At 38.7% G+C, this 24,480-nt stretch overlaps 1 protein-coding gene across 2 annotated transcripts; it reads left to right on the top strand.

The window, feature by feature from the left end:
- Positions 1 to 588: 588 nt before the first annotated feature.
- On the top strand, positions 589 to 23,553 carry LOC105048924 (conserved oligomeric Golgi complex subunit 2). 2 transcript variants are annotated; one of them, XM_010928418.4, is made up of 13 exons: positions 589 to 1,192; positions 1,842 to 2,048; positions 2,855 to 3,191; positions 3,328 to 3,489; positions 4,015 to 4,114; positions 4,311 to 4,526; positions 4,610 to 4,724; positions 7,157 to 7,357; positions 11,246 to 11,347; positions 17,772 to 17,894; positions 17,986 to 18,120; positions 22,898 to 23,042; positions 23,195 to 23,553. In XM_010928418.4, exons 1-12 carry the CDS (start codon positions 743 to 745, stop codon positions 23,009 to 23,011), a joined length of 2,262 nt encoding a protein of 753 aa, XP_010926720.1. In that variant the 5' UTR covers positions 589 to 742; the 3' UTR covers positions 23,012 to 23,042; positions 23,195 to 23,553. The 2 variants fall into 2 exon arrangements, with proteins under 2 accessions (XP_010926720.1, XP_010926719.1); XM_010928417.4 differs by having other exon boundaries at positions 590 to 1,192; positions 22,898 to 23,035.
- Positions 23,554 to 24,480: the final 927 nt, after the last annotated feature.

The raw sequence follows: 24,480 nt of genomic DNA on the forward strand, positions 1-24,480 counted from the left end.
ATTTGTTTGATCCGATCTAATCCCAACAGTCTCAAATTAATCCCCTCGATAAGAAAAATCTTAGAGGGTGTTTGGTTGGGAAAAGTGGGGGTTTGGAATCGAAATCGAAATTGATGACTTTCATTCCAACTGTTTGATTGGGAGGAGTCCCATTTCGATTCCGATTTCGGGGTGGAATGGGAATGATTCAATCTATATAGAACTCAATTCCTACTCTCTTTCATAGATTCAATTTTTCATTTCAATTTCGATTCTGATTTCGATTCCGATCCCAAACCAAATGCTTCAGAAGATTTGACCATTTCGATTTCGATTTCGATTTCAAGCTATTCTGATTCTCATTATCGATTGCAAATCAAATACCCTCTTAATTTCAAATAAAAGAAAGCACATTTTTTTTTAATTTTATTTTTTATTTGAATTTTCATGATGCCAAAGAAGAAAAAAAGATGCAGATTTAGCATTTTTTTTTTTTTTTTTTCCTGCTTAGATTGGTGCACGTCGGGTGACATGATTATTGGGGTCGGGTGGCTTGGCAAAAAGTAGAAAGGCACTCCACGTCTCCTTTAACTGGTTCCGCCGGCACAACTATCTGACCCATCTCGTTCTCCATTTCTGGATCTTGAAACGGTATTCCTGCCTTCGCGTTCTTCTCACTGCACACTATTGTAGAAGAAGGGAAGAAGAAGAAGCGATCTAGAGAAGAAAGAAAGAAAGAAGGACCGCCGAAAATCCTAGAGCCATGGCGGAGCTCCTCCCTCCCCGATCGGCCACGGATCTCTTCGGCGATCCCATCGAGTCTCAGCCGCTCTGGTTCAAGGCCGCCTCCTTCCTCCGCCCGGACTTCGAGCCGGAGTCCTACATCGCCGACCTCCGCTCCTTCGTCCCCCTGGAGAGCCTCGCCGCCGAGCTCCGCGCCCACCTCGCCGCCCTCAAGGCCGAGCTCGTCGACCTCATCAACCGCGACTACGCCGACTTCGTCAGCCTCAGTACCCGCCTCGTCGACGTCGACTCCGCCGTCGCCCGTATGCGCGCTCCCCTCGCCGAGTTCCGCGACAAGGTCGCCGCCTTCCATGCCGTTGTCGACTCCTCCCTCGCCAACCTTTGCAGCGGCCTCCGCCAGCGCGCCGAGGCCTCCGCCGCCCGCGAGATCCTCGAGTTGCTGCTTGACACTTTCCACGTCGTCTCCAAGGTGCCTGGATCTGACAACTCTTATCACATTTGATCAGAAATTAGAACCGAAATCTTATGCATTTTAGATATAGATATTAGTAGGGCAAATTAATGGCGAAATGCGTCGTTTCTTTGATCAAAGAAGCAATCTTTCTAGCTTGGTTGACCTAATTTTGATATGGATCCAATGATTTTGGCTGAAGTCCGTTCTCTGTTTTAGAAAGACGCCAATACTGGTTTGTTTTGAACCATTCATAGGTTAAAGTATGTGATCAATTGTTCTGGTTATCTTTCATTGGTAATTAGATCCTTTCAGCCGCAGTTTGTTGCCTTGTTGGTTAGGAAAAATATCTATAGCAGGAAAATAAGTTGATGAACTGAAACTCACTTTGTTTTCTAGATTTCTTATAGAAATTTCTTTTCCTCTCATGTAGAGTTTCCTTTCACATTCTTCAATCTTCACGTTTTGTTATCTTATGAAATTTTTATTTTCTACATCAGTTAAGTGTGTTATCTTATTTGATCATCACTACATTATAAGATCTGTATGCTTGATTCATGTTCTGTTGATAGAGTTGGGGCCCTTTGGAATGCTTGTTGCTCCAATACATCCATTGATTAATTGTTCATTGAATGATTTACATTTTCTGGTTCCCCTTTTACTGCAGGTCGAGAAACTTATCAAGGAATTGCCAACTACAGCATCTGATCTGTCAACTGCGGACATGGCGTCTATAGATAGTAGCGCTCCAAACAGTGAAAATGCCTTGCAGCACATAGAAAGCGGAGCAAATCTCAGAGAGACTCAAAGCATTCTTTTGGAAAGAATCGCTAGTGAGATGAATCGGCTTAAGTTCTATATCGCTAATGCAAAGGTCTACTTCACTTGCCCAGAATTGTTGTTGTACTCTGTCATATAATAGGCAATCTTATAATTGTTAATTTGTTGGAAATGTTTTCTCGGTTAGGAATGAGCATCAATTTGTGTTGCAGTGTTGCTTATCTTATATCTTTTGGCAGTCTTCAAGGATCTGCTAATGAAAGAAGAAAACCTAAAAAGTAAGAGTTGCAATTGAAACATATATTGATCGGTTATATGTATTATCATATTTGTACCAGTCTTCTATTCATATGGATGTGGATATGTTTATCAATTGGATATCAATATCGTTGTCCATATCTGGTGTAATACATATTGGGAATATTATGCTGATATAAATTAGATGTATGGTCAGGGTAGCGAGGAAGGTAAAAGTTTGTCACCACTGGGCACATTAACATTTTTGGTTTCTGACTTTTAGACGGTTCTGAATTTGGATAGTTAAAGAGATAAGGGTAAAAGGAAGTTAATAGTGAACCATGAAGCATCAAATTCTAGTTACCATGATAGTTTAATAGGTACTATTGTATATGTAAGGACAGCAAATCCTGTGCTTTTTGAGGGTAAGTTAATACAATTTTCTGGACTATTCTATTTGTGCTCTATTATATTTGATCTGTTGGAAGGAATTTAGCCTTGGCATTGCATGCATATTTTTCATGCTGCTTCTATCTAATCTTATATGCTAAATACTTATATAATTAGCTTTTCTGTCATTAAAGAATGGATTTTCTTCAGTAGGTTTTTTGTAAAAAAATATGCATTTAGTTCTTATTCCTGTTTTAATTTATGGCAGTACAGAACCTTCCCTTCATCGAGAACATGGAGAAGAGGATCCAGAATGCTACATTATTACTGGATGACAGCTTAGGACATTGTTTTGTGGACAGCCTAGAGCATCGAGATGCAAATGCAATCTACAACTGCTTACGTGCATATGCTGCAATTGATGACACCTCAGCAGCTGAGAATCATTTTCGCACGACTATCGTATCTCCCTTGGTTCAGAAAATTATTCCTTATAGCCACTTGCAGGTAGCTGGTGGGGGTTCATCAGATGGACTCCAGGAGGATTATCAACAAATAATGCAGTGTATCGAGAAGGATTGCAAATTTATTTTGGAAATATCATCCACAGGTTTTGAAACTTGCCTGCATTATCCTTTATCATCTTATTTAGTACTCCTCAAATTTTCCAGCAAATTCAAATTATTTTCCCCATGTTAAGATTGAATTTCTTCTATCAGCTCATTCAGTTTTCATTGTGATTTCAGCAAATTCAGGTTTGCATGTTTTTGATTTCCTGGCAAATTCAATACTTAAGGAGGTCCTTTTTGCTCTTCAAAAGGGGAAACCTGGTGCATTCTCTCCTGGAAGACCTACAGAGTTTCTGAGGAACTACAAATCAAGCCTGGGTTTCCTCACATTTCTTGAAGGTACCAACCAGCTACTACTTGGAACTTTTGAAGTTTGTGATAGTCTATGGATATTTTTGAAACATTCCTTGTTAATAAATGCCTGTTAATGGGTGAGTTTTGGAGGTGACTTTTGAAGTATATATCTGTGAGCAAGATGTTCAGCTAAAGTGTTTGCACTCAGGCATGGTGATTTTGATCACTGCCATGTGGCATTTTGTTTTAGTTAGGGGACAGATTTAGATGACACTAGTTGCTGATCCTCCGTGTGTGTGTGCGCGCTCGCGCACCTCCGTGTGTGGGTCTGCAGGACTCACTTTCTCCTCTTTCTAGTCCCCCTTCCCTCATACTCTCTCTCCTGAGGAAGATTTATCTGCGCTTGTAGGAGAATAAATATATGATGAGAAAGTGTTATATTTCATCTTAATTTGTTTTTACAAAATTATAATTCACAGCACTAACTGGAATTCCAGATTTCTTTTCAGCAATACATTTTTAAGTTAGATTGCTTGCAGTATTTGTCTCACGATATTCTCCATATGCAAGGTTACTGTCCGTCCAGATCCGCTGTGTCAAGATTCAGATCAGAGGCTGTCTATGTAGACTTCATGAAACAGTGGAATGTTGGGGTTTATTTCTCACTAAGGTATTATATATATATATATATATATATATATATATATATATATATATATATATATTATTATTATTATTATTATAATATATATATATAATAATATATATATGAAAATATAATATATATATATATATATATATATATATATATGAGTTCATTTCATTGCTCTATGAGTTTCCTACAGCTAATAATTCTATTAATTCAGGTTTCAAGAGATTGCTGGTGCCCTGGATTCTGCTCTAATGGTTACTGCCATTACCACCACCGAAAACTTGCATGACAGTCATGGGAAACACCAGAAACTGACATTGAAACAAAGTATCACACTGATGGAAAGCTTGAGATCCTGCTGGAGTGATGATGTTCTTGTTCTTTCTTACTCTGATAAGTTCCTTCGCTTATCTTTGCAGCTTCTTTCTAGGTCAGCAAGCCCAAGCATCTTCTTTTGTACACATGTTTGCCTATATGTCAATTTCTTATATGCTTTTTTGGACATGCAAACAGATACTCAAGTTGGTTGTCATCTGGTCTAGCTGCTCGCAAAGCACGTAGTGCCAACTCAAACTCTACACCTAACACTGAGTGGGCTAAGTCTGCACACATTGAAGATTTTATTTATGTATGGTCACATCCAGATTGCATTTCCTAACCTAATGGTTCTGTTGCTATTTTCTGTTAGAAGATGTGTTTTCATTTCATATGAATTTTCCTTCAGTTTCATTTTTAATTTGAATAATATATGCTGTTGCACATTGGCAATTCACTTCTCGTTCAATCGTTTTCTTCGGTGTGAAAGTGAGAATGATTCACTGTACGACTTCAAAACACTTTTTGATTTTAAATAAATGGGAGTCATATCTCTTTACTGGTTGAATGATGTATGTGCTATTAAAAATAATTCGCCATCTTGAACTAGAAGTGCAATGCTGTTGTGCCTTATTAACTGATAACTCAACCAGCATCATGATTTAGACTTCTTTGTTAAGTCCTTTTCTGTTCACTCTCTAACTAACCATAACCATCAATCTTTGTTCAAATTGTCCGGGATGAGTATGAATCTTCCTTCACCAGTTTTCCTATATAGGGTTGCCTTTAATGTTATTTCAAGCTTTGTCATATCCTAATCTAGGACTACCTCTAGAATGAATTCTTTTATGAGATATATCAAGTTGTAAAATCAGCCTAAAAGAATACAGGAAATAATGGCATGAAAACCATAAAAGAATTAAATTGTTTTATAATCTGTAAAAATGTTTTATCTAGACCAAGTCTACAAAAGCATTACAGACTAAAGAAAAGAAGAAATATTATAAATTATTAGTATGTCTAGAGAGAGGTTAAAGAATCATGGAATTCTATTTTGACCTACATGAAATATTATAGGCATATATACATTGCATGCATGTGATGGATGCTTTTTTACTTTATACAATAGAAGAAACTATTGACTGCTTTTTTTTTTTTTTGGCCAATTGACTAGGCTATCTTAATGGCTTTTGGAACTGTGAGAAGCCTCCTTGACTGGAAAATAGGTTGGAGTAAGAGATAGTTTATTGAGGTGCAAGATGATTGATAGAGTTAATGTCAAATGACTAATGCACTTAAATAGATACTCACGTGGCATCATGTGTCACCGAGAGTTGGTCAGTTTTGGAGATATGAATGATGTTTTGCTATACAGATGTTTCTGTAGGATTTATAGCTAAAGTGTATCTTTTAGTGATTTCATAAAGCTGTTGAGATGAGTCAGGAAGGAGATCTCCTTGCTTTATTACTGACATGACATTTGACTGTATGTTCATAGAGGAGCTGTTGTTGTGCGATAAGATCTGATATTGATAAGGTTGATGGATTTAGACTCTGGAAAGGTAAGTTTTTTTTTTTTGGGAAAAGATTTTTCTGTGGTATTCCATAAGAGATTTTGTTGGTAGAAGAGATATGCCTCCAGCCTTCTCGTCATGGAGAATAGGGATATACTAAAGTAGATAACAAGAACAAGAAATATATGATGAGAGGAAAGAGACAGAAGTAATAGGAGGATTAATTACCGATATGAGAATATGAATCATCACTAATTTATAAATTTTAGGACCTTATAGAATGCTACAATTAGCCCAAGTCATGTTCAACGCTAGTTTAAGACTTAAGGTCTTCTCTAATCCAATTTCAAGCAATTCATGTTGTTGTTTTGCATGAGCCTATTTAAAATGGAACTAAACACAGGTAGTTTTAAATTGATTATGATTCTCAAAATGCTTTCTCTATTTAAAGGACATTACAAAAGTTGCATACAGGAACTGGCTGGAAAACAACCAAGAGCTTGAGTCAGCTTGGGAGTAGTTTTGGCCAAAACTTAACTATTTAATAGATATCACAAAAGTTGCAGACCGAAACTGGTGGAAAAAACAACTAAGAGGTTGGGTCAGCTAGGGAATACTTTTGGCCAACTCTGTCAATTTTTGGCCTAGTTATCTTGTTCTTGGCTAGGATTTGCAGTTGTTCAGATTGTTGCTTTGATGAAATAAGTTAATATGTTTTAGGCTCGAGAATCTATTGTTGAGGGAAATAAAACAAAAAAACCTAGAAGTTATAGGAATCAAGACTAACAAAAGAGAATGAAGTTGCACTTCATAAATGCCTTAAAGTTCCTCTAATTCTGTGTGAGTGAGATAGTATTCGAATATGCTAAAAGTTTGTGGCTTTTGGTTTAAAAGGAAAAGTGGAAGCGAACTGATGGCACTAAGGTTCGCTATTTTGGTAGCGGGCTCTGTACTGGTACCAACCTATTACTATGTCGATACACCCCTATACTGCGTACCGGTGCCGAATCGGTATGGTACAGTATGCTCTGTATTTGCCAATTTGGTATAGTGTGGCAAACCTTGGATGGGACTGCCATGCTTAATTTGGAAAGATGGCACTCCAACATGAATGCCTTGTGTATAAACATGGAATTGAGTTTGTAATCTTAGTTTGTTTTGTCTTATGCATCTTGGCACAATAACATATATTTTCTTATGCTGCATATTCATCTTGCTTTTCCATGCGCAGGTAATCCATGATGTAAATTTCCTGGTTTGTGAGCTTTCTGGTGATTACCTTAGACATGTGCTTCAACTTCTTAAGTCCTGCTCGGCTGAAGTTCTTGATCTTGTAAAACAAAGCGTTTTAGAAGCTGGAAAATCTTTGGAGGATTTGTTGCCTCCTGTAATGGATACAATGATTGAGGCCATTGTTGAGAAATCTGTGGAGGTAAATAATAACATTGCTCTTGTTCATAAAAGATTGTAATGCAATTCTTCCTTTGTCCTTTCCAAGTTTGACTTCTAAACTTTTGATCATCAGATGTTATAATTTTGCAAGTCTGGCATATGCTGAAAATACAAAATAAAGGCTTTTATATAACTCTTGGAGCCTTAGATATAAGCAACTATATAGTGCTGAAGGAATTTAGCGAAAAATGATTAATGCTTATAAGTGATTGATAATAAACCATGTAGAATGACTGTAGTATGGATATATGTATGTGTATGCATGCATATGCGCACTTGCATGGGCTGGGTATGCTGAATGACACAATTGGGTGGGTCCAAGGTTAAGTTAGAAGGGTATTGCATGTTATATGTGGTATGAATCTGGATAGATCCTGATTTGCTTTAAGGATTACCTACCTGATGAATAGATGCGGGATACCCATATTTTAGTGATGGGGCTACAAAGTAGTCAGATCTACTTAGGGGCAAAACCCTAGAAACCTGAACTACTAGGAAATGGTTTCATAATTTTGTTTGTACCTGATTTAATGAGATTCAGTTTTTGCTTTGTTAATAAGTATTTGGATCAGGGTTAGTCAACATGGATTTAGTCAATCCTTTGCAAAAGGAGGTTGCAGGTTGTTTACGGATCAGATTACATGGGGTTGCATAATGGGCTAGGTGAAATTAATTCTGACATTGGATTCATCCAAACTTTATATTGAGCAGCTATTTCGACCCCTCTGATGCATGGGGTCTAAAAATGAGGATCCTTTGTTCTACCATTAGGTTGGTTTTCCATTGGTGTTCACACATGAGAAATTTCATGCTAAAGCCTTCTCTAAGGAATCATGTGGACTGCATGTCAGTTTGGATGGTAATATATATGGGTTTGATAAGGTTTTAGGCAATATTCACCGAATTATCCTGAACTGGCCGGTTTAGGGCATGCCAAACTGTATCAGCTGTTGATCGGCATAGTTCTGGTGTCAAAAATGGTACACCAGTGAGGCGGAAGAAGAAAAAAGAGGAAAAGAGAAAGCGAGGAGGGAAGGACTGGAGAGGCCGCTGGAGGCCATTGGAGGGCCGCCGAGGCCTCCAAAGCTTCGCCTTCCTCCGTAGGAAGGAAAAAAGAGAGAAATAGAGAGAGATAGAGAGGGGGGGGGAATAGAAGGAGGGGGAGTGGGTGGAGAGGCCGGTGGTGGCCGTCAGAGGGCTGCGAAGGCCCTGGGTGGGCGGGATCTTCCTCCCTGCCCTTGTTGGATTGAAACAGAGGTGACCTCCATTGTTTTTGATCGTAATTCTATTTTTTTTTTCAATCATGATTTACTGTGAAGGCGGTAACCTTGTTGCCAGCTTCACCTTCCTCCTTGTTGTTGACTTCACTATGGATGGTGAAAAAAAATAAATGGATCGTGATCGAAACAGGGGTGGTCACCCCTGTTTCAACCCAACGGAGGGTAGGGAGGAAGATCCTGCCCTCCAAGTACCTCCAAGGCCTTCTATTCTCCACTGCTGGCCTCCCTGCCCAGTCCCCCTCATTCTGTTCCTCTCTCTTTTTCTCTCCCCCCCCCCGGGTTCTCTCTCTCCCTTGCTTACTTTGTCATGTCGGTTCAGACTCGTATGGAATGGGACGGAGGCATACGGAACTATACCGCTGGTCAATCGGGCATGAGGTCTGGTTCCGGCACAGTGAACCTTTGTTTTAGGACTAAATGCAATCTGCTTGATGTATAAAATGTTATAACATGAAGTGGGCATAGTTAACTGTCTGAAAATGGACTTATATCAAGATTATTTGAAAAAACTAGCAAGCATCAAAATTGAAGCATGATTTTGATCAAATTACTCAATTAGGCGGAATGGAATCCATTAGTTTTTGCTTATGCATCTGATTTCTCCCAGTTAAACCATTAACTCAGATTATCCAAATGAAGTTACAAGGAAGGGCGACTAGAATAAGGTGGCGTTGGTTACATTGTTGTTAATGATCTTTGACAAACTATTTGGATGTCAAGAAGGATGATTGAAATGTTTTTTTTCTTCTTTTGCAATTAATGACAACATTTAGATGAAAATAAGCAGTCTAGGCATTTCTTTAATGAACTTCAGAAAACATCTAATGAAGTGTCTTGAAAAATGATTTGTTGGTGCCTGCATAAAACTAGGAGCTGTAAGTTCATTATAAATCAGCATAAAGAACGGACAAAGGGAGCATCTTTGTTAATTGATTGAACAAAGAACTCTACAAAAACAGAGTACTATGAGCTTCAAGTTGAAAACCATTGTACACAGTGCAAACACTGGATAAGTTCACTAGGCCAGCCCATGGCCCCATACCATGTGATGTTGCTTTCACTAATTTTGCTGCTAGTGTGTATTGTGAATTTGATCAAAAAGAGAGAGAGAGAGACAGCCCAATGCATGAGGCTCCCGTCAGTGTGGGGTCTATGGTGGGTCAGATGTTCATAGCTTTGCCCCCCTATCCAGGAAGGCTGTTTCCATGTTTTGAACTCGAGGTCACAATGGCGTAACCTGGCCATATCGCCAAGTCTCACCATCTGAAAAGGGAAGGAAATAAAATAGCATTTTTGTTGTGTTGAATTTCTGTAGCGGTGAGACATATGTGACAAATCTCCATTAGAAACAACATGCTCAACAGAAAGCTTGGTACAAAGGAGAAGGCAGTGTATGCAAAAAGGAAGACCTGAAATTTATCTTTCTATAATTTAAATGTTTATAAAGGAAAGGAAGTTACTGGTATATGGAGATAGAGAAGGGAGCAAAGACTCTATTAAGAAAGAGGACTGAAAAGATATATGATTCCAGTGCAATGAGGAGTCTATTTAGTTTTCTTTTGAAAGATGGAAACCTGAACAGTGTGAAAATTTCAGGCAATTAGAGGTAACTTTTGTGTATCTTGTGAGTCCAGACGTTAAATTGAGATGCATATTTTGTGGCAAGGAATTCCGTCTCGGTATCAGACCCCGTACCGATGAAATCTACTGTAGTGTTGGTACGTGGTTCAGTATAGTACGCCTGTGCCGGTACGGGGTGTTTCGGCATATCGGTACGCATCCGGTATGACACGGGGTGTACCGGACAGTTCGGTCCAATATGGCATTCCATGTTTTGTGTGCTATCAATGAATTGGCAATCAGAAACTTCTAATTGGCATTTTGCATATTGGCCATTTTTTTCTTCGTGCTGATCTAGAGAATCAGCATAATAACTGCAGTTACCTTAAACACCATAAAATGGTGCTATTGAAATAGGTGTATATCCAAATTGGTGGAACGCAGAGGTTGGACTGATCTGTTGTTTGCCCTTGTCATGTCCAAGACTGCCTCATATTCAGGCAGGGATAATTAACAGTAGAAAAATGCAGAGACAGGCTACCCCGTATATGCAGGCAGCCATTTTAGGCAATTATTTCTGCCACTGTATGTTTATCACCAACTAGCATAGGGTCCCCCCCTCTGCCCCCCCAAACCTTTTTTATGTGCATATGTGTGTGTGTGTGTGTCCATCTCTCGTATTTGCTGTTTGCTTTAGTTCTCGCTGATTTTCTTTTCATATTTCTATTAAAATAACAGCTGATGCACTTAAAAAAGCTTCCATTTGTACTTTTGGAATTCCAATTTCGGGTTGGGCAACTTATGTTTGCGCTACATCTTCCAGTCTATTATATCAACCTAATTGTACTTGCCAATCTGAGAAGCATGAAGATGTTGCTTGCTTGAGGCAATTTTCCCCCAGAATTTGCTTTCATAGCTAATTTACGTTAAATCAGATAATGTTGCAAGTTCAAAATTACTGTGTAACAACTAACAATATTTAGCCATCTTTTTAATTATTTACTTTCTGTTATCAATTATTTCCACAGGACCTAAGGCAGCTGAAAGGAATCACAGCAACATATAGGATGACTAATAAACTTCCTGTAAGGCATTCTCCATATGTGTCAGCAATTTTAAGACCACTGAAGGTGTGCTGTCTTCTCTTCTTGATTCATATGATTTTATGTTTTGATTTTGTAGTCAGAAACATTTCATCTTGTGACATAGAATTACAGCCTTCTCATCCATTGCATAATCCCTCTGTTCATTTCTGTATGTGCATTATGCAAATCCTTTGTGCTGATTGGATATGCTGATTTCATGTTTTGTTTATATTTCTATTTTTATTTTCCCAGCAAGGTTTTTGACTACCTTGTTTGTTGCAAAAAAGAATTACTTCTAGAGGCATAAGTGCAGAGCTGATTGTCTCTCTCTCTTTCTCTCCCCCAGTGCCCCCTCCTCCTAACCTCCCTCTTGTTGTATATTGAACTAGAACCTTTGGCTTTTTACGTGCTTCAAGCAAATTATGTCACAATATTGTTTCATAAGTAGAGTGATTGCTTCTTTCAAGGTTTCAAATCGGAACCGTACCTTGCCATATTCTGTGTTAATCATGTATGTGCAACGTATCAACCCATATTGCCATAGGGACATCACCCGGCTCAGCGAATCATGAGTAGATACTGGGGTCATACTGCATCTAAAATCACACAAGTACAAGAATGGTACAGAGCAAGGTTTCCATACCGTGCCGAATCGGTTGGTACATCCCGTATCGTACTGGACCGGCGAGGAACCGGCATGATTCGGCCGGTAAATTCGGTATACGGGCGGTACGGAAGGAAAAAAAGAGAGAGTGAGAGAGAGAAAGAGAGGAGGAGAGGGAGGGAGGTGGGAGCCGTCGGAGGCCGGCGGTGGCTGGTTGCGGCCGTCGGAGGGCTTTCGAGCCCTATGTCGTCTGATAGGACTTTCAAGAGAGCGAGAAAGAGAGAGAGCGCTCGGAGGGGGGCGAGGGACCTATCGGACGGATGGCGCCTCCGTCGCGAGGCCCCCGGTGGCTGGCGAGCCGACGCCGACGGCCTGAGGGGGATCGAGTGGGGGGAGCTCCTCCGTGGCTCCGCCCCCTTCTTCTTGTTCGAAACAGACGACCGTGAAGCTGGCAAACTATTTGCCGGCTTCACTTAAAACTAGGTTTTTTAAAAAAAAATTGCGAAACAAGGGCAATGCCCCTGTTTCACGTCCGCGGCACTGCGCGCGTGGACTGCGCCCTCCGGCGGCAAGCCGGAGGCCGTCCGGCAGCCCCGCCGGCTCCTTTCCCTCCCTCTTTTTCTTTCTTCCTCTTTCTCTCTCTCTATTTCTCTCTCTTTCTCTCTTTTTTTCTTTCGATTCGGGTTCACTTGCCTTCGTCGGTTCGGTATGGTACGAAACCGACCGAACCATACCGCCGGCCGGCGGTACCGGTTCAGCATACCTTGGTACAGAGCATACCATGAAATTTGAAAGCTTGGCAGTTTCTTTTCATATTTCATTGCTCTGAGGTGTGCTCTTAGTGATAAAATGATAAATAGCTTTGTTAGTTGCAGGATATGTTGGGAGCTTGTTCCCGTCATTCCAGAGAATTCTAATAGAGCTTGTCTGTAAAAATTAGAACTATTTTATAGACTTGGTTAACATAGAGAATTCCTATTGCTGTTTTAAAAGGTTGTGCGTATTTATAGCATGAAATGATTTTTTGTAACCGTGTAGTTTGTGAGGTGAGATTAATGTTTGAGGCATATCATTGCTTGAGCCATGTGGACTTTTGTGGAAATTTAAGGGTTTTCCTTTCTTTTGATTGTAGCAAGGGATAAAAATTGCTGGGACTGCTTGTGTCATGCAGATCCTGGAAGAGCTCATGTCACTCTATTGTGATTAATGGGTGGTGCAAACTCATACATTTGAAAGCCAATCTGATGAAAGCATGAGTTTGGCTTAATCCATGCTCTAAATTTGTACTAGCTCAGGTCCTTTAGGCTCAAAGACCTATGTGGTTTGGCTTAGGTCAATTTTGATCCTTTTTTTTTTGTGTGCGTGCGCATGTGCATAATTAACTGAGTATAATAGTATTTAGCACCGTTCGCCGAACCATCTCAAATCGAACGGTCCAGGCCGTGCCGAACTGTATTGGTAGGAAACCGGTCTAGTTCCGGCATACAAAATGGCATAGTGGCTGTCTCGAAGGGAAGGAAAAAAAGGGAGGAAGAGAGAGGGGGGAGAGAAGGAGAGAGAGAGGAAGAGAGGGCCGTCGGAGGTCGTCCGAGCCTGTGCCGAGATTCTTGAAGGCGGTCGAGGCCGAAGGAGGGCCTCTGCCCTCCTCCAGTGCGAAATAGGGGTTCGCCCCTGTTTCGTCCTTTTTTTTTTGGATTTTATCGCATGAAGGCGGCCACCCAGTTGCTGGCTTCACCTATTTTGTTTTTTTTTTAATCATTTTGGTTGAAGTCGGCAATCCGTAAAAAAGCGAATTTCTTTCTCCGATGAATTAGAATTAGAAAAAATAAAAAAAATTTATCTAGCCTTCTTATGTATTAATATAGACAATAAAAAAGATTGAAATCATAATAAAAAAGAATAATATTTTTTATTAAATTTAATAAATTATTAATAAATACTTAGAATATAATTATCATATAATATAAATTTAATTATTAAGTAATATTTTTATATATAATAAATAATATTATAAATATAATAAAATAATATTATAGCTTGCCGACTTTAATTGAAATGATAAAAACAAAATAGGCGAAGTCGGCAACCCAGTTGCCGACTTCGCATGATAAAACCCCAAAAAAGGGCGAAATAGGGGCGAACCCCTATTTCGCACTGTGCCTTTCTCTGGCCTCGATTGCCCTCAGGCCACTCGATGCGGGTTCGTTGGCTGTTGGAGACGTCGCGGCAGCATCGCCGTTTGTCCGGAGGCCTTCGATAGCCTCTGGACATATGGTAATGACCTCTTCCTCTCTTTTCTTCCCTCTCTCTGTCCTTATCGAGCTCGGCAAGAGCTCGGATGACTGCCGGAGGCCCTCTCTTCCGCTCCCTCTCCTTCTCTCCCCCCTCTCTCTCTTCCTCTCTTTCTTCTCCCTCTCCCCTTCTCTGCCTGTCGGTTCGGGCAGGCACGGACCGGTATGCGCCCGTACCAAACCATACCACCGGCTAGCTGGCATGGGGTCCAGTTCCGGTTCTGATTCTGATTCAGCGGTTCTTGGTATTTAGTATATTCAATAAACACATTAGACCTCTTCCTTTCCTACAATATTCAAAAGTCACCCCACTGCTGCCAAGCAATTTTAGGGGGAAACAGAAAACAGTTTCTTTTGCTCGCTTCCCATTCATGTAACTACATTGTGAAAGCTTATTGCTGAACATATACCAATCTATCAAGACATGCGAACAGAATTGAACATAATAAAGATGTGATTAAAGCTTACTTTATCTCACAGACACCCAAGAAGAATTTGTATGTTTGTTTCGCACTCAAATTAAGACAAAAATGTTCCTGAAACTTGAGTTATCTTTATGGCTTGAACCCTGATTATATATTTCTTAATCTCTAAGCTAATCCTTGTTGCACATCGCTACCTAACTAGGAAAATATCTTTAGCTAAAAAGCATGTGGTTTGGTTTTCCGTAAGTGGCCATGCACATTAAACCAAGGTATAAAGATTCAGCTGAAGCAGATCGATTTTTGCCAAGATTGATCTGAGACTGACAAAATTTTTTGGTTTTGATCAGGTTAGCCCTACTTTTTTTCAACAAGTAAATATGTAGCTTTTAGAAGTTCATTAATATAATTCAACCACACATTTAACTAAGGTTCTGATGATCAGATCTGTGCTATTCTCATCTAAACTTTGTTTATAAACAGCATTGCAATATATAGAAGAGAGGATGTCTGTTCATGTCCAAGAGCTTGTATTATTTTGTAGAATGAGATATGTGATTAATTTTATGCTCTACTTGTTATTTTATGAGTGATTTGATGATATTTATTATCTTGATAATTAGTACATTCAAGTTATATGATTAATGTATTAAACTTTGGTATGATCTAATTTCAGTCTAAAACTACCTAGAGCAAGGTTCGCTGTACCGGTACCGGATGGCGTGTCGGTCCCGGTACCGTACCGTACCGACACACGGTATGTCTGGGCGTACCGGTCCGGTACCGGTACACAATAATTTTTTCGATTTTCAAATTTTTTTTTTGGATTTTTGAAGTTAATAATTGATAAATACAACTTCAATATGGTATTATATTGCATATTATTGACATATTTTGGTTCAATTTGGAGTTAGATTGCAGTACAAAGACTCTTAATAGCCATATGTTGCAATCGAATCAGTTTCATGTAGAAGGAAATAGGTTTGGAAGATTCAGAACACATTATAAAGCCTTCAACCATTTAACTTGATTAAAATTAGGGTGGTAAAACACCTGAACTCTCTTCTATTTGACTTATTTATGAAAAGCCTTTCTCCAATTGTGATCCTATATGATATCGCATATAACAGTTTAAGCTTCCAGCATCACAACATTATGCAACCAGAAGTTATTCAATTTTATGATTCCATCATAAGAATTTCTTCATTAACTCTGAGACATATATACCACTGCTAGCATCACAAGATTTATGATATTGATACAACCAGATATTATTCAATTTTATGATGCTATTTTGAGTTACTAATTGGAATATTAGATATTGCCCATGCTTCTTTTTTAATCATAAATGCTGAGTGTTGTGTGATTATAATACTGAGATTTGTATTTTAAAATCTTGTTGAGGCCTCTAAACTATCTGTTACAACTGCTATTAATTGTTGTGGAAATGAATACTTAAAACGGTACGAATGCACAGGATTAAATGAGCAAGGAGTCATGGTACCAAACAGGGAGAAGGGTAATGGTAAATGCTTAGTAATTGTTGGGGCGAGAACCTCCATTACTAGCTATCAGAGATTCAAAATTTTCTTTCAGGTTCCTCTCAAGTTCTCAGAATGCTTTCCTAGGCATTTCCATCTGTTTGGTGATGAAAAACCAAATCAAATTCATCTTACGAGTTGGATTCCGATGAACTAATACATGGTACAAGCTTTACAATCTCGGTACCGGATCTTATACTGACACCATTCTATTATAATACCGATATATATTTTAATTTGGTACAAAACAACATGCCAAATATTGGTATAATATGAAATAACATATCAATATGATATAATACATCATATCGGATACTACAAGACAGATGGTATAACAGATATGATAGAGAGAGAGATGTGCTTGAGGTTTCATTTTATTTCAGATACCAAGAAAATAACACAAGATCCTCATCAAACTGAGCCACTTTCCCCCCTCCCCCCTTTCCCATGGGCGGTACGGTTCGATTCATCCCGAACCGGTTCAGAACCGAGCCGTACCGTCCGATTTCGGGCGGCATGGGCCCGAACCGCACCGAACCGCTCAGTTCGGTGCGGTTCGGGGTCCTTTTCCGAAAAACAAGCCCGAACCAGACCGGTAAGGGACCGGTCCGGCTCGGTACGCCCCATACCGGGCGGTTCGGCGAACCATGACCCAGAATATATGAATTATGACTATAGATGACTTAACATACAATAGAATGGTGTGAAATAACTAGCCTTCATTTCTTTCTTTTTCTTTTTCTTTCTTTTTTTTTTTTTTCGCCTGCCTTGAATTTTTCTGACTTTTTCGATGGAAACTTCAAAACCTGGACTGGAATTGTTGAAACTGCCATAGCTGCTGAAATTGAAAATCTACCCAGGAATTGAAACCGAAAAGGAAACTGAGTTTTAAAACTATGCATTCGACTAATAACTATCCATTAAGCTGTGCTCCTTGGAGGACTCTTTACCCAAGAGATCTCACAATTGTATATTTGTTTTGCATTGCTTCTTCGAAATATGTGTAGCTTGTCCTCAAACTATACCCCAAGACCTGCTGGAGCCTCCCACCGGTAAACAAACCACTGGCTTTGTCCAAAAAATAAATTCTCCCCTTTGGGTTTCCTCACCAAAGTGTAACTTTATAACAAAACAAAATCAATTAACATTCCCAGTGCTGGCCTGGATTCTGAACCATGAACTTGAAAACAGCTGTTGTTTCAATCTTTTTTAGTCAGCAACCACTAATAAGCTGTTTTTTTGTTTTTTCAGTGCATTAGATTTGACCTGATTTATAGTGAGTGATAACTCTAAAACTATGTTAGTAGGTAAGGGACTAAAATTATTGGGGGCATTTCAGAGGTGATGGAGCAGAATTGTTCTATAATGCGTATTAGTTGTATATCCCGTCATCATGAGTATTGAAGCAAATGGGGTTTCATCAGCAGTAACTCCAGATGCTGTCTGAGAGTATTGAGAATGTCATACATAAATATCTCAATCCCCCCATTTCCTCAGGAAAGGAAAAAGAATCTTCTCTGATTATCAAATAAAAATGATCACATTGGCCCACATGGTGTGTACATCCTACCAACTTTTTACCTAACCGGGAGTTGTCATTATCATCTGTAGGCATTTCTTGATGGAGAACGTGTTTCATACTTAACTGTAGATGCAAGAAATGAACTACTCCATGGTGCCACAGAAAGAATCACAAATCGGTACTATGAACTGGCATCAGATCTTGTGAGTGTGGTAAGTCAGCAAAGCCATAGTACTGTTTCAAACTTCTTGAGTTATTACCTCTTCACATTAATGGATCTGCTTTTGTCAACCTTTCTGATAGGCAAGGAAAACAGAATCTTCACTGCTAAGATTACGACAAGGTGCACAACGACGAGTTGGAGCAAGCTCAGATGCCTTGGACAACAATATATCCGATACGGAGAAGATCTGCATGCAGTTGTTTCTTGACATTCAGGTATTTGAATATGGTTTCAGTAAACTCTTGTTGGTATGATTCCTTCAGTTCTGCCTCAGGATATAAGCTGATGCATAGATCTGGTTTATATACATTTTGTGTTCGTGCACACACATGCCCAATGTAAGAATTCTAAAAGGTAGACCTTTGTACCTGCTTTGGAATTTACTATTTTTATAAAGTCAAGATTGGTCCAATGGTATATTATTATAAGTTATAAATAGATATCCATGTGGCTGACATTACCCACCATTTTTATTCATGCATATCCTATTTCACCTTAATTTGTTTGATACCATAGCAGTCTCATAATTTTGATGGTGACATCAATTAAGCAAAACATTTTAGTCAACTATGTTATTTGTCATAGTACCATAAAAGTTTTAGGGATCTATCTATGAAAGTGGAAGCTTTAAGTTTTGATAGTGAAAATCAAGGTTGCTGAGGGAGATATTCACTAATCCCAAAGCAGTGGTTGATGCATTGGCCTCATCCTCTACTCCTTTGATAGCTTCTCCTCCAGAGCCAACCTCATCCCATGATCACCATGCCTCTTAGGTACAGGCAGAACAACTAAACCAAGTGTTTGGTGGATTGGCCAGTATGGATTGGTACCAACTAGGATGGTTTGATTTTATAGGTACCAATGTCTCGGCACTCAGCGCATGGCCTGGTATCTCAGTGGTTGAATTTGGGATGGCCGAGATGGATTGATATTGACCAAGATTTAATTCATTGAGTCACATTGGAAAATAAAAGTAACTTTGTTTTTAGAATTTCTTGGAAATCTATTCATAATTATTCCAAATATTGTCAATAAATAAATCTAATTTTGTTCTTTTAGAATTAAGAAATGATTCTTGAAGTCTAGATTTATCATTCATTAGCATTCTCAGGCAATTAATTACGTAAGTCTTGAATAAATTCTGATTTATTATCATCCCATTCTTAAAATCCTGAATGAAATCATGTATTTCAGGAGACAATGGTTTTTTGGCCTTTTCCAATTTATCCTCTGTATTTTTATTAATTGGCAAATCAAATTTGTAAAGTAGTCTTTTTTCCATCTACTATGTCTTTATGAGACCCAGGATGATATTTATTCATTTGTTTAGATATGTTTATGAATATAATTGATAATTAGATGGTCCGAAAAGTTACTAGATGAAATAATTCATATAGACAGAAATTTAACTATGCGAGGTAGATATTTTTCCCTTTTAATTTTAGAAAGAAGAGTTAATCCATAATTGACAATAACTAAATATATGTAAAAACTGAGGAATTGGTCCCAAATGACACTTAAAGGAAATCGTTGATCAATATCATCATTAATGATAAGCTTCAGTCAGTTTAAGTTGAAAAAACTAGCCAAGTTTATGCAAACTGGTTGAAATCAGGCTTAAACTAGCTGCTGCTGAAGCTCAAACTGGAAACATGAAAGACTGGGTTCAGTTTGGCTTAGTCCTGGATGGATCTGGTTGGCTGAAATTTTGAACTTTTGCTATATATATTTACTTTTATTGTGCTGTTGAAGTTTCCAATTGAGGATTGAGGTTTATAGCTCATCCATTCCTTGTATTCCTCTTTTCTCTCCTCAATCAAATCCAAGGCTTTCAGCTATGCGTTTTCCGACCATGTAAGGAGTATTATACCGAGATGCTGGTTTTCTTAATATCCCCTTTGTGTTAAAATTTCATTAATAACAGTATGTTCCTCAGCTTATCATTATTGGATCATATGCAAGTTATGTTTCGTAAAGACCACAGACAAGGAAATGATATAAACTGAACTCAGATTTTAAAATAAAACCTTGTAGGTTGTGTTTGGGCTTGAAAGTTAGCTTGCGTTGATCACCTTGTCTGGTCCAAGTATACTTGTGTTTTCTGGGTTTGGTTTGGTGGTATTACAAATTCTAGATGAAATTATTCCATGCTTTTCTTTATTGGCTTGATCCATAGTTGATTGGTATCTAAGGGTGGCAATCAGGTCGGGTCGGATATAAACTGGTTAGGTCAGATATGGGCCGAGTCAAAAAACTCTGAACCCGAACTCGAGCTGTTTATTTAAACAGGCGAGGTTTTAAAACCTGAACCCAACCTACTTAATAAATGGGTTATTTGACCCGACTTGTTTATGATCTGTTTATAACCCATTAAAAAAAAACCTAACCCAACCCATTTAATGACCCGTTTAAAAAAATTTTAAAAAAAATCCTGTCTCTGATCTCTATGGTTCTACCCTTGTCGCATCTCTGCCCGACCGTCTCTCCGGCCTCTGCTCTTGTTGACCTTCGACCGCGACTCCGCTCTTGGCCACGATGGAGACAAGGCCTTCACGAAAGAGGAGCGGGCTCTAGGCAATGACGATGATGGCGCAATAGGAGATGGTGATAATGGAGGCGACGAGGAGGATCATGAAGTAGCCGATGACGTTTAGGTTGGAGCAGAGGCGGAAGGGGTTGGCACCGTGGCAGTGCTTCTGGTTCCCACCCCCCATTCTTTATGGTGGATATGTGGGAACTTGTTTAAGAGAAGCTAGCAGCGGGGATCTGGAAGCGGCTCTTCCCGATGCGAGGCGGCCGAGGGCGGCGACTGGCGTACGACCTAGGCCGGCGATATGCGTATGTTCTAGGGCTTCTAGTGGACATTAATAGGGGGAGTTCCAAAGCCACCACCATGGGCATGCTGGGTCGAGGGCGAGCATGCGGGGTCGCAGTTGAGAGTGGGGACATCGATGTCGCTCTCGCTGCCTTTTCGCCCTCTACCCACGCCGTTCTTGGCATTGCCTCTCCGCAGTCCCTTGTCTCCAACCTCCCTCGACGGAAAACAAAAAGAAAAAAAAGGGAGACTCAAACTCAAAGACAGGAGAGGGGAGGGAGAGAGAAAGTGTGTGAGATGGAACAGAGAAGTGGGGGGAAGTGGGAACGAGATAGATAAAGTGGGGAACACGGAATCCAAAAAAAAAGACTGCATGCTGGTAGTGGGACATCAATGGTCAATTAAAGGCGCTTCACACGTAATTTTAAATTTCAAATGTATTCCATATAAATTCAAATGGGCCACTCAAATTTTACCACAGGCCCACACTCCATAGCCCAGATATTTTAAATAAAAATTATATGCAGGTTAAATAGGTTGGGTAAGTTGAGAAATTTAAATCTAAATCCGATCTATTTAATAAATGGATTAAACAGATCGATTCGTTTACGATCTGAACCTGTTTAAGTCAAATCCAAACTTGTTTAAGACGGGTCGAACGTGGGTCGGATTGACGGATTGGATCATATCTTGCCCCCCCTATTGGTATCCAGCTATACATCTTAATGCCAAGCATACCCCCTTTATCGCAGCTCTGGTCCACTGACAAAAAAATATTTGAAGATGTTTGAGACTTTGAGTCTTAACTTCATATACATCATTCCTACGCATCTTCCCCCTTACGACACATGGGCAAGAGGGAGAGATAGAGAGACTTGTCTGAAGGATTGTGTGTTGGTATTTTCTTTCATGCACATGCCTGTGTGCGTGCAGCTTGCTTGTGTTGGCAAGTAAACTGGATTGGTTAAATGCTTTGGTTCTGTCTGGTTTCCTAGGTCAATTATTATCTACTTGCTAATCAGGTGGGATAGTAAAAATGGTTTGGACCAAGTTGTTCTCACCTAAACTTACCTGGTTCTATTATTAAAAAAGGAAAGTTACTGGAACAATGGGGAACTAATAGTTTATTATATTCTTTAGGTTAGGTTGGTTTGCATAATTATCATTTGTCCCTATACTGGCCTTATCTCTTCATGAAGATCTTTTTGGTGGTGGCTTTTCCATTTACAAAATAAGAACTTCTCAATGTTAGTGTAACCAGAACTATAGCCAATTGACCATCTCTGAATGGGCTATTTGAAATATTTAAATAAGTATGCTTTTTTTTGTTAAATTTAAATAGGAATGCTTGGTAAAAATAAATGGTCCTGTTCTCACTCCAGAATACACCATCAAGAATACTTGTGACAGCATAAATAATGATCTTTAATAGTTTGGCTACATCGATCAATTGATTTCTACTTGCTAACCAGGTAAGGTAGCCAAAGGGCTAGGGTGCGGTGGAGTTGTTTTTAACTCGGAATGAACCTCCTCCTACGGAAGACCAGTCATTGCATGCAGTGGCGATATTGTAGTTTTATGCATATAACACCTGTTTATCTGGGCCTTATCACCTCTGTTATACCATCTTCAGTGTTGGCTTTTCCATTCTCAAACTTTGCCTCTTCCGTGTATAGTCTTTTAGCAGGGGCAACTTTGTTGTTTACTGGATTACATATTCGTGTATTGACGAATGATAAGAACCATAGCATTTTGATCTTGTTACAAAAATGGGAGCCAGACGACATTGACTTTTTTGAATTACCTTACCAAAATATGCAAGTAGATTTTGCAGTTTCAATTGCTATGATTCTGTTGTTTCTACCTTTTTCAACTACTACTTTTATATCTTATGGGCTAGAAAAGGATTGTATACACGTAATTAAGGGATTCAGATTGAAAGCAAATGGTTATATTTTATTCCAAACCACTATATTAAGGATCATTGTTGCACAAATAAGTTAAATCTTTAGTAGTTTATGAAGTTGCAATTTTGAAAATTGAAACTTGATGCAATTCATTGGATTTACCTTGACGTTTTTTGAGAAGCTAGTGATGCACAAGAAAATCATGACAAGTTGTGATTCTCATTATAATAACAGAAATTATAAGCCATCTCTCTATCCTCTGGTTTGTAGGAATATGGGCGCAACCTTGCTGCGATTGGTATTAAAGCAGTGGACATTCCAGCCTACCGGTCATTGTGGCAGTGTGTTGCTCCAGAAGATAAGCAAACACAGATTGTTTTCTGAAGAAAACTCATCAAGCTGCATTTGGTATTATGTCTGTATGATTTTCCTATTCTGTCATTTCCAAAAAGGATAGACAAGATGAAATCATTACCAGAGATTTAGAATGAGAACTTATTGTTAGATAAAACAAATAGCCTAGTTTAGCTTCTATTATTTTTATAGTTTGTTGGGTCATTCATGCAGGTGTCTGTCATAGAGCTTCGAGGAGAAAAGCAACAGAGGACTGGATGCTCTGCAACTATAAGGTGTACATCTTCCATAGGAAAAGAATTATTGAGGCTATTTGGATTCAGAGAATTCATTGGGTTTACTCTTGTTCGATAGAAGTTCATTTTGTTGTTGATTCTTCCTTTTTCTCCATATTCCAGACCTTGAGATGAGTTGGATGGATTGAAAAGGAACTGGAAGTGAGAGCATATAAGCACAAGATTTCTTGTTCAAACTAAAACCATGTTGGATAGTTGTAATTTCTTGTTTAATTTTATAGATGCTTATTGCAAACCGGAGATTGCAGATTTAATGCTAGTTAACCATGAACCTCACCCCTGCCCTATGTCACTGCTTGATTTTTAATCTGGATGGAAAACTTAGGTTTGGTCATATGGGCTAAAAACTCTTGCCTAGACCCAACTCAAAATTGAACTGGACTAGTTTTGCATGATGATTGTACATGCTAATGTAGGTGGCTTTAAAATATTTTAGATACATTAGAAGTCTTAATAAAAACAGTTTAAGCATGGATTACATGTTAATGTACCTTCCTCCTAAAATTGTTTGTGTTTCATTTACCATATTACAGTTTTAGTTCAGATAAGCTTTTATTATGCATAGAATCTAATTTAAATAAATAAATAAATATGTGTGTGTGTGTGTGTGTGTGTGTGTATTAAAATAGAGGTTTCTGTGTTGGCATGGTCTTCATCCATTATGTGTTTATTAAAGTTATTTCATTGGAATTATAACTTTGCCCCTCTAAAAGCCCCCATCAAGAACCATGAAAAGCTTTCAAAAGAGGATCTTCCATATTAAAAGCCCTCACCAAATGCCATATTTATCGGAGGTTCTACCACATTAGAAGCTTTTGTCATATGAGACTGACCATTTTCAGAATACAAAGATGAATGGTTTTAGTATTACTAGTTACAACTTCAATATATTTATAGAAATTTTTTCTAACTTCACGTCTTGGAACACATCCATACATATTTTTCTAACTTCAATGTATCTACATATGGTTTTAATATCACAGGTTACAACTTCAATATATCTACATATATTTTCTAACTTCACATCTTAGAATATATTCATATATATTTTTCTAATCGATGTGCAAATAATCATTTACCCCCATATTTCATTAAATTTAGCTACTATCTCCATTCATGATTGACGCTTTAGAATTTGTTTGAATTAATTGGGAGATTTGAAAGAGAATTTTATCTACGAATATACTTTATGATTCTAGCCAG

Source organism: Elaeis guineensis, chromosome 7, assembly GCF_000442705.2.
Source record: "Elaeis guineensis isolate ETL-2024a chromosome 7, EG11, whole genome shotgun sequence".
NCBI classification, from domain to species: domain Eukaryota; kingdom Viridiplantae; phylum Streptophyta; class Magnoliopsida; order Arecales; family Arecaceae; genus Elaeis; species Elaeis guineensis.

Excerpts from the sequence above, each read along its gene's own strand:
- LOC105048924 (XM_010928418.4), top strand. The coding sequence starts at position 743 with ATGGCGGAGCTCCTCCCTCCCCGATCGGCCACGGATCTCTTCGGCGAT. Across the intron at positions 1,193-1,841 it reads CTTTCCACGTCGTCTCCAAG|GTCGAGAAACTTATCAAGGA; the intron begins GTGCCTGGATCT and ends CTTTTACTGCAG. Across the intron at positions 11,348-17,771 it reads CAATTTTAAGACCACTGAAG|GCATTTCTTGATGGAGAACG; the intron begins GTGTGCTGTCTT and ends TATCATCTGTAG.